This window comes from Microchirus variegatus, assembly GCF_963457635.1.
Source record: "Microchirus variegatus genome assembly, chromosome: 18".
Taxonomy (NCBI): Eukaryota; Metazoa; Chordata; class Actinopteri; order Pleuronectiformes; family Soleidae; genus Microchirus; species Microchirus variegatus.
Window position 1 is genome coordinate 22116631 of NC_139819.1, and position 10030 is coordinate 22126660.

At 41.1% G+C, this 10030-nt stretch overlaps 1 protein-coding gene across 1 annotated transcript in view; it reads left to right on the plus strand.

Annotated features, from left to right (window-relative positions):
* Positions 1–3885, plus strand: part of dnah9 (dynein, axonemal, heavy chain 9) — a gene marked incomplete at both ends in the record, with an annotated part of 143014 nt that extends 139129 nt beyond the window's left edge. The window contains 3 exons of the mRNA XM_083904660.1: positions 783–1036; positions 1119–1254; positions 3658–3885. Coding sequence (XP_083760786.1) covers positions 783–1036; positions 1119–1254; positions 3658–3885 — 618 coding nt within the window. The remainder of the gene's footprint in view (positions 1–782; positions 1037–1118; positions 1255–3657) is intronic.
* Between the last annotated feature and the right edge of the window lie 6145 nt (positions 3886–10030).

Here is a 10030-nt window from a genome sequence, read left to right on the forward strand (position 1 = left end):
ATTTAATGTGAATCTGTGTGAACATGGATAATGTCTTTACATTTGATTTAATTAGTTTTAACACAAGAACTTCAAATTAAACTTGTAAAGTAAGCATGCTAGCTAGCATAGATAGCCGTTAAGACCGACTCGCATTCATTTTGGTGTTAGCAATTAGCTTGCTAGCTGCCCACAATCCGTTCTCTTTCATCTGAGCAACTGGATTAAAATCCCTTGTACATGTCACTTTTAACATCATAAGAACAACTACAGGACAGAATGTGTGTTTCAGTGTGAAATAAAAAATAGAAATCTCCTTCTATTGTTGATCTGCCTTTGTAGTTAGCATGCAAGCTAGCATAGAGAGCTGTTAAACGTGACTGGATATAGTGGATATACATCTATCATCTGTCTTTTGGCTACTTGTAAACTAACCACAGAATATAGATCTGCCATGCTAGTTAGCATTGAGAGCTGTTAAGACTGACTTACACTTGCAAGGATTTTAGCAATTAGCTAGCTAGCTCTGATCTCAAAAGATCCATTTTTTTTTTTTTGAATTCCAATTGAATTCTTGTTTTGTTTTATTATTTCATTTTATTCAAAAAGGTACAGTGCGTACAGTTACGACATGAATGTTATCATTTACTGTACCACATCATAGCTTTGAGCTAATCCACATCTGCACAAATACAGCACATCATACGACAACAATACACAAAATGTGTATTGTGAAAATAAAGTGAAAATAGTCATACAAATATAGAATAATGAAATATATGTTTTCATCTGTGAACCTTCAGGGAGAGCTAACAATGACCAGCGACATGGAGAACCTTCAGAACGCCATTTTCCTGGACATGGTTCCCGACAACTGGACCAAGCGGGCGTACCCCTCCATGTCCAGCCTGGCACTGTGGTTCACGGACCTCCTCGCCAGGATCAAGGAGCTGGAGTCCTGGTCCACAGACTTCAGCTTACCTTCAGTGGTGTGGCTCGCGGGCTTCTTCAACCCGCAGTCCTTCCTCACCGCCATCATGCAGGCCATGGCTCGCAGGTAGAGCTCGCGTTCACTCACGTGGATCTGGTTAGAGAACCCTTGGTGTAATGTGGTGTATTAATATTCATGTGTGTGACAGGAATGAGTGGCCTCTGGACAGCATGGTCCTGCAGTGTGACGTCACCAAGAAGAACCGCGAAGACTTCAGCTCGCCGCCACGCGAAGGGGCGTACGTGCACGGGCTGTACATGGAGGGCGCGCGCTGGGACACGCAGGTACGACGCTAGCATGGCGACTTCATACGGTGCCTTTAAACGGGTCGCGTAAACTTGGCGCTGACATTGTGAAAATTAAGGTATAACTGTTGATAAGCAATTAGAACGACAACCGCTATTAGGGGTGACATGCGAAACGAATGAGACAACACTTGGAAAAACATTTTTCCTCAGTTACAAAAACTGTCAGCAAATACATCACAGCTTATCGCTGCAAAAACAGCCCCCACTTGTTGAAATTAGCCAAATATTCTTACGTTTGTTTTATGAACATTAATCTTCCGAAGATAATGTTCCTTAAAACTAGAAAAAACTGTATCACAAGAAAAGTTTGACCGAATATTTGCCTTCACTTCATCAAGACTAGAAAAGTACAAATACAGACCATAATACCAACTCTTCTTCTTCTTCTGGTGTTATTTGTCAGTCGTAGCGAAGAAAGTTAGAGCAAATGTAGCGGAGTAAAAGTTTGTACGCTCTGATGATGGATGCTAAGCTAACGGCTAGGTCCGCTAACGGCTCAGAGAGCTCTCCTTTAATTTCAGTTAAGTGAAGTAAGTTCAGTTTGTCCCCTGAGGGCCGTTTACGTCGCTCCCTTTGTGCTTTAATTTCCTCTCCTCCTCCTCCTCCTCTTCCTCTTCCTCCTCCTGCGCTCAGCTCTCAGAGCATTAGTCAGATTCCCAGGACTCCATCTATCTACATACATACATACAGCCTCTGTATATACGCACCCAGCTTCTCAAGCAGCTTCCCCTTGGACTTCTTAATTAGGGAATGTGCAGAGTTTGCACTTGAACACTTTAGAACAGAGCTCCCCCACCCGTTTTTCTTCTTCATTAAAGTTGTAGGCGGTCGCACAAACAGGCCGGGGCAGCTTCCACTCACAAACTTCATCCTCTTCGTCGTCATCTTCCTCTTCATCACTGCGTCCTTCTCTAAGCCTCAAGGCCAGAGAACACAAGAGTGAGCAGCTCTTCATCCGGACGCCACAGATTGATGATAAACTCACTTTCTCGTCTTTATTAATGAACGTGTTCGTGCTAGTCTCTAAAGTAATGCTAAACTTTAAAAACAGAGGCACACATGCAGTACACAGGTATGCTGGTTATTTGTAGCGCTGCTCTTTTCCTTTAATAAACAGACCGCTCCAGTTCCACCGTAGGCTCACGCTAACGGTGCTAGGAGGAGATAACGCAGCTAACGGAGCTAACTGGTAAGCGGTGCCTGGACTCCGGTGTCGCGGCTCGTGAACATGACGTTGTGAGCATCTTTTTCCGGTCAGTCGTCATGGAAACGTGTCATACGTTAACACAGCACTAGCTCATACTGATACTGATAAACGGTAGGATTTACAAATACTGGCTGAGATTAGAAGAAAAACAAGGGCTGAAACCTTCACGTACAATAATAATAATAATCTTAAAAACTAGGACTGTACGCGGTCATTAAAGGGCGCTCACCCCACGCAACTCATCTACTTTGTCGGAGCGCTGAGGCCACGCCTTTTGACGTAGAGAAAATCCTTTGATCGATTTTAATCGTTAACTTGTCGAGAACGCATGGACCGAGTTTGACGCGGCTAGCTCAAACGCGCTAGGACGAGTTTGCTCAAGTAGCGTAGATTATCCATTCTTCATGTTTTCCAAAATGGCCGAGTTCTGGGTGGGCGGAGCTTATGTAAGTACTTTAGAAACTATGTGCGACGTAGACACGATAGATTTTTTTTTCTTAAATTGAATTTAACGCAATTTTGGCTACTTTCTGTTGTGTCAAAAATGTAACAAAAATTCCTCAAGAAACTTTAGAGTTAGCCCAACACACACATTTCGTAAAGATCGGGTTTGTTCCAATATCGCATTTTTTGCTGACCCGACTACAACTGGAATGCACAATGAACGACAAGCTAAACAAATGCAGTCCTGGGAAAATGAAAAATCGCAGACGACTCGCAGCGACCTACTATGGTTTTTAAGGCGGAGTTTGACGAGAGCCTCGACGTGAAGGTGTGGCCTGCTATCGCTAGCTTTTCCACTCTTCCTGACCCGAGCTTTAACGTCAAGCATCTGATTTTTCTTCACAAGGTTGTTGTTGTGAGAAAGTCATTTCTAACTTCCCTCATCTCTGTGAAAGCTTCTCTGTCTGCTTCACTAACTTCTCTTCCTCCCCCACGTCCTCCGTCTCCCTTGTCTCTCTTGTCTCCCTTGTCTCTCTTGTCTCTCTTGTCTCCCTTGTCTTCCTTGTCTCTCTTGTCTCTCTTGTCTCCCTTGTCTCTCTTGTCTCTCTTGTCTCCCTTGTCTCTCTTGTCTCCCTTGTCTCTCTTGTCTCCCTTGTCTCTCTTGTCTCCCTTGTCTCTCTTGTCTCTCGTGTCTCTCTTGTCTCTCTTGTCTCTCTTGTCTCCTACAGTCCGGCTTAATCGTGGACGCTCGTCTCAAAGAGCTCACCCCGTCCATGCCGGTCATCTTCATCAGAGCCGTCCCCGTGGACCGGAGGGAGAGCAAGAGCTCGTACCCGTGTCCCGTCTACAAGACCCGTCAGCGTGGACCCACGTACGTGTGGACGTTCAACCTGAAGACCAAAGACAACGCGTCCAAGTGGACGTTGGCTGGAGTGGCCTTACTCCTGCAGATCTGACCTCGTTTTCATTTGAATGTGAAGATGTTGACGGTGCCAAACAGGGTCGAATATTTTAACAATTATTGATATTTTTAAGTCATTAAAAAAAAACATTTTCCACATTGTGTTTGAGTTATTACTGCTTTAATCGGGTGTTTAAGATTTTGAGAATTCAACACTGTAAATACTGCTTAAAAAGACACTTGACTAAAGCCTAACCTTATAAATTACAATCTACTAATAACAATCTATCTATTAAGATAATCTACAATATCTTAATTTCATGTTTGCTGGTTTATCTCAGCATAAAACAAATTTTTCTACCTGGAAACTCCAGTTTGTTCACTGCTCAATCACCTGCACCAAACTCCATAGAGAAAACTAGCGATTTTAGCTCATGGAGACACAGGAGTTGTTTGTCTACTGCCGTCTCGTTTAGTGTGTTTGTGTCACTCATGTAAGTCCGAATGAAGGATTTCAAATGACTCCCTGTTCCTGGAGAATTGAGAAAACACTCAGCAAGCTAGCTAGCTAGCGAGAAAACACCCCACTAGCTAGCTAGCTAGCGAGAAAACACCCCACTAGTTAGATAGCTAGTGGGAATGTTTTCTCAATTCTCTGGGTTCAGTTTGATGACAAAAATTTGGCTGAAGAAGAAGAAGCAAAACAGAAGATGTGCTATGAATATTAGTATTCCAATTTAACCTGGAAGTAACTAGAAAGTTTTTTTAGGAGAAACTAAATTCCTTGTGGTCCGAAGATAATTGCGAGCAAAAATATGAAAACTGACGTTTGCAGGTTTATCTCGGCATAAAACTGAATTTTCTACCTGGAAACTCGAGTTTGTTCACTGCTCAATCTCCTGCACCAAACTTCATAGAGAAAACTAGCGATTTTATGTACATATTTAAACTTATTTAAACTTACTAGTGGAGGCAGAAGTGAATTAGAAACTTCTGTGTGCTGCGATGGTAAAATCGCCGATTTTCTCTATGGGGTTTGGTGCAGCGAGTCTTAAATACGTTTACAGCTGCGAAAAAAGTATTTTTAACGTCGTGATAAAGTGGCAAACGTAGTTTTTAAGATATCACCGACTGAAGCCAGGAGTTTTTATATCACTTTTATGAAGTTAAGTGTTAGTTAAAGTGTCTTAAAAAAAACCTTTACGGGGAGGTTTCTGGCTCACTGCACGGCTTTGTGTGTGCGAGTCTGTGTCTGTTGCTAAGTTATAAAAATGCTAATTTCCTGTAAGTGTTTGCGCTCTCATGTATGTGTGAGTCACTTTATGAGGAGGTGTGATAAATCTGTAGCTGCTTGTTGTGGAATTAAAACAAAAAAACACAGGGGATGATTTCACACATTTCACCGACTCCAAATCTGCGACCTACACTATTTGACTATTATCTAATCCCATAATCACGTCGTAACCGATCGTAAAGTGTGTCGAGTTTTATGAGCGTTCGAGTCGTTTGAGACTAATTTTTTGGTAACGTTTTTTCTCCTCCTCCTCCTCGCTGAGTAAAGATGTTTTATCGCCTCGTCCCAGATTGTGCTCGTGGTTTATTTCCACATATTTTACAATACGTCTCATTTTAGTGCCAATATGCGGTCGTTCCGCTATCTCCCGTTAGCAGTCGCTCGCTCCTGCCTCCTCTTCTCCAGGTCTTTACACCGACGACTCCATCACTTCACTCCTTTCTCCTCATGTGAGATTAAAGCTGGAGCAGAAAGTGCAGACTCTCACATATATAAATATATATATGTACAGAACAAGCTCATTCTGAAAGATTCTCCCTCCTCCATCCTTGTCTTTGCTGCCTCAGGTTTCCCCCAGCGACGAAGAGGAGGAGGAGGGAGAAAAAGCATCGAATCACGGTTTCCTAGATTACGCACGGACCAAAATGAGCGTCGGACAAAGTTAAATCCACGTACGTTTCTTGTCGTTATCGCTCCGTAATTGCATTATGGTCTTTTACCTCATAATGTAGATTAATTCAATCGCAGAGTAGAAAACAAAGACTTCTGCTCCAGCTCTGAACCAAACGCCATTGAGAAAATTAGCTCAAAATTTTTGCTAACGGGGCTAAGTGCTGCCTCATGTGGTAGGCTTGTGTCACTGCGGTGAATCCAAATGAGTGTTCTCATTAAATCGTTGGTTTTCTCTATGGGAAAAAGGAATTCGTCAAAGGACAGTTAAAAAAGCTACCTCTGTAGCTACAGCAGAAGGAACTGTAGTAGCTTTTTAGCTCTTAGCTTTAACTGTAAAAAATCTGTTGGGAGTTTTATATCTGAAATTATTTTGTCTCTGTAACTATTTGTACTATTTCTGCTTCTATCTTGACAAGAACTCCCTGTTCCTGGAGAATTGAGAAAACACCCCACAAGCTAGCTAGCTCGCTAGAAAACATCCCACTAGTTAGCTAGCTAGTGGGGTGTTTTCTCAATTCTCCAGGTTCAGTTGCCGAAGAAGAAGAAGCAAAACAGAAGAAGCGCAATGAATATTAGTAATTTCAATCTCAGCCGGAAGTAACTCGAAAGGGCTCTAGGAGAAACTAAATTATCCGTGGTCTGAAGATAATTGCTAGCGAAAACTGAAAATATATTCAACCTCCTATCTTGACCAGAACGCCCTGTTCCGGGAGAATTGAGAAAACACCCCCACAAGCTAGCTAGCTAGTTAGAAAACACCCCACTAGTTAGCTAGCTAGTGGGGTGTTTTCTCACAGTTTGGCTGATTTAACACATGACATTTTAGGGAGATTTTTAGCATTTTGAGACACGTTTTAATGAAGGATATGTCAGGTTTTTCCTTTGCGAAAAACATGAAAGTCAATGATGTCTATTGTATGACTTTCTCACATCTATTGTACACCCATCATACATCGTACATCTATCGTATAACTTTCTCATATCTATCGCACATTTATCGCACAACTGTCGACATTTTAGGGAGATTTTCAGCATTTTGAAACATGTTTTAATGAAGGATTTGTCAGGTTTTCTTAAAAATTTTGTGAAGTTTTGCGATTTTTCTTTGCCACATTTACTTGAAATTTTTAAGAAGCATAATTCTCAAACTCAAACTGCATTTTTTTATATTGAATATTGAATATTTCCAGTCTTCTCTTTCTCTAATAATATGTATATAGTATAATGTGAGGTTTTAGGGTATGAAGATATGAATGAATGAGGCCCAAAGTGTCCACCACTCCTCCTTAAATTCTCCTAACAAAAGTTCTGCAGCGACTGTGATTTTCACAACAAAACTCGTGTCACATTTTTCTCAGCCTCGGATTCTATTGTCCGCTCGGCTCAGATTAGCCGCTCACAATCCCTATAATCTCAGGACAATGCGTTGCCCTCGCGCTCCCCGTAACGCTCCGACGTCTTCCGTCCGTCTTTTCTTTTCTTGGCTCGGTCGGGACACTGCGGCGATTAACTCTGAGCAGATTAGACGCTAATTAAATGTTTATCTGAATCTGGCATCTGTGCTTAAAAACAAATGTGTGCTCGCCGCAATCTGTGGATTATCACGAGAGGAACTGGGGCTGCAGACGAAGACGGAGAGCGACGCAGCACCCACTGTGACCACGTTCAGAGCCGACTGTGACTCATTATGGCAGCGATTATCTCCATCCACACTCAAGCTGCTGCTGGTGTGTTTAATAAGTCAAGAAGCAGTTATCGTCTTTTTTCATTTCCAACACTTAAACTCTGCACTTAAAGACGGTCTTTACTTTAATTTGACTCATATTTGTGGAGATTATGTTCTTCATATGCTCTTTTTTTTTTTTTTTTTTTTTTTGTTAACTGCCAAAGAAAACTGAAATCAAGAGACCAGACTGAGTAAAGGAAGCGAAGTGCTCACAGGAGGAAAAAAGAGCTGATTATGAATTATATCATAGGGTTTTTATGTTTGTATTTTATTCATCCCTGTAGGGAACGTCCTCTGAATTTAACCCTTTCTCTATAAAAAACGTTCCCTTAAAATATGACTTCTAACTATTGTACACCTATCACACATCACACATCTATTATCGCACATCTATCGTACCCCCAACACACATCGTACATCTATTATCGCACATCTGTCGTACACCTATTACACATCGTACATCGATCGCACATCTATTGTATAACTTTCTCATATCTATTGCACATTTATCGCACACCTATCATACAACTATCGCTCCTCTGTCATACACCTGTCCTGATCTATCGCACAACTATCGAATGTCTATTGCACATCAATCACACATCGTACATCTATCGCACATATATTGTACACCTATAACACATCGTACATTTATTGTATAACTTTCACATATCTATCGCACATTTATCGCACACCTATTGTACAACTATCGCTCATCTGTCGTACACCTGTCGCGGATCTATCGCACAACTATCGTGCGTCTATTGCACATTTATCTTGCATCTATCGTATATCTGTCGTACTCCTGTCACACATCGTACATCTATCTTGCACATCTATCGTACACCTATCACATGTCGCCGTTTTACTGTGAGAATCCTTTTTTTTGTCTCGCATTTAAACAAATCCATTTTTTAAGAGATTATTTAACACAGATTTAACTTTTCTCTTTTCAGGAAGATAAAACCGACATCATCCAGGTTTTACTGAGGAGCAAAACTTAAACTGAAGGTGGACTGCAGCAGGAACATGAGAGGGAAAAGGATAGAGTTTGTATAAACGGGACAGAAACAGGTTGGAGTTGTGATTAAAACGGTCTCGGTCAGTTTCCTCCTTTATCGTCGCCATCTTACCCCTCATGCTTCAGCTGCTCCCTCGTCCTCACATCTGTTTTTTTGATTACAGACTCATATTTTCATTTAAATGCTGATGTGCTAAAGGAGCACCGGCGGAAATTCGGGAAAAGCCAAACGTCATCATTCCTTCCTTCCTTGGGTGTTTGTAAAGAGTGTGATATCAGACTCTGTTGTTTGGTGTGAGAACCTTCACACTCGCAGACTTCCATGAATTTAAATCAGCTCTGATTAAACTGCGCTGACCATCACTAAAGTCCGACATGATCTGTCAGATGCCAACGTAAAGCTAACGCTAGCGTCGCACGTGCGGATGAAAACTGTCAGATCAAGTGCTGGAGAAGCCGAGAGCGAAATATCCGTTGACTTTTATCAGACTTTGTCCACTTTGTCTTCATGTAAACAAGAAAACGTATTCACCTAAACTTGTTTCTGAGTGGTCGGGTTAGGGATTTATCCATATATATATATATATATATATATATATATATACACACACAGTATCTGTCGTACTTCTACCAATATCTCTTGTATTTCCGTTGTTGCAGAACACCAAGTCCAACTCCAGTCTGACTAAGTGTATACATGCAGGAGTAATCGGACTATGAATCCCATTATCCAACTAGTCTTAGTCTGACTAAGACTAGCTTGATTCAATTGAACATCAATCGCATTATCCAAGTATATTAGTCTGACCAGTCTTAGTCAGACTAGTCTTAGTCGGACTAACGTGAAAAACAAATGATTGTTTTAATCCGACTAAAATTGGACTTTTAACATCCAGGTATATTAGTCAGACTAGTCTTAGTCGGACTAACGTGAAAAACAAGTTATTGTCTTAGTCCGACTGAAATTGGACTTTTAACATCCAGGTATATTAGTCAGACTAGTCTTAGTCAGACTAACGTGAAAAACAAGTTATTGTCTTAGTCCGACTAAAATTGGACTTTTAACATCCAGGTATATTAGTCAGACTAGTCTTAGTCAGACTAACGTGAAAAACAAGTTATTGTCTTAGTCCGACTAAAATTGGACTTTTAACATCCAGGTATATTAGTCAGACTAGTCTTAGTCAGACGAACGTGAAAAACAAGTTATTGTCTTAGTCCGACTAAAATTGGACTTTTAACATCCAGGTATATTAGTCAGACTAGTCTTAGTCAGACTAACGTGAAAAACAAGTTATTGTCTTAGTCCGACTAAAATTGGACTTTTAACATCCAGGTATATTAGTCAGACTAGTCTTAGTCAGACTAACGTGAAAAACAAGTTATTGTCTTAGTCCGACTAAAATTGGACTTTTTACATGCAGGTTAACACCAATCCCATTTTTCGTCACTATTTATACCCAGTATGTCATACATTACTCAAGTTT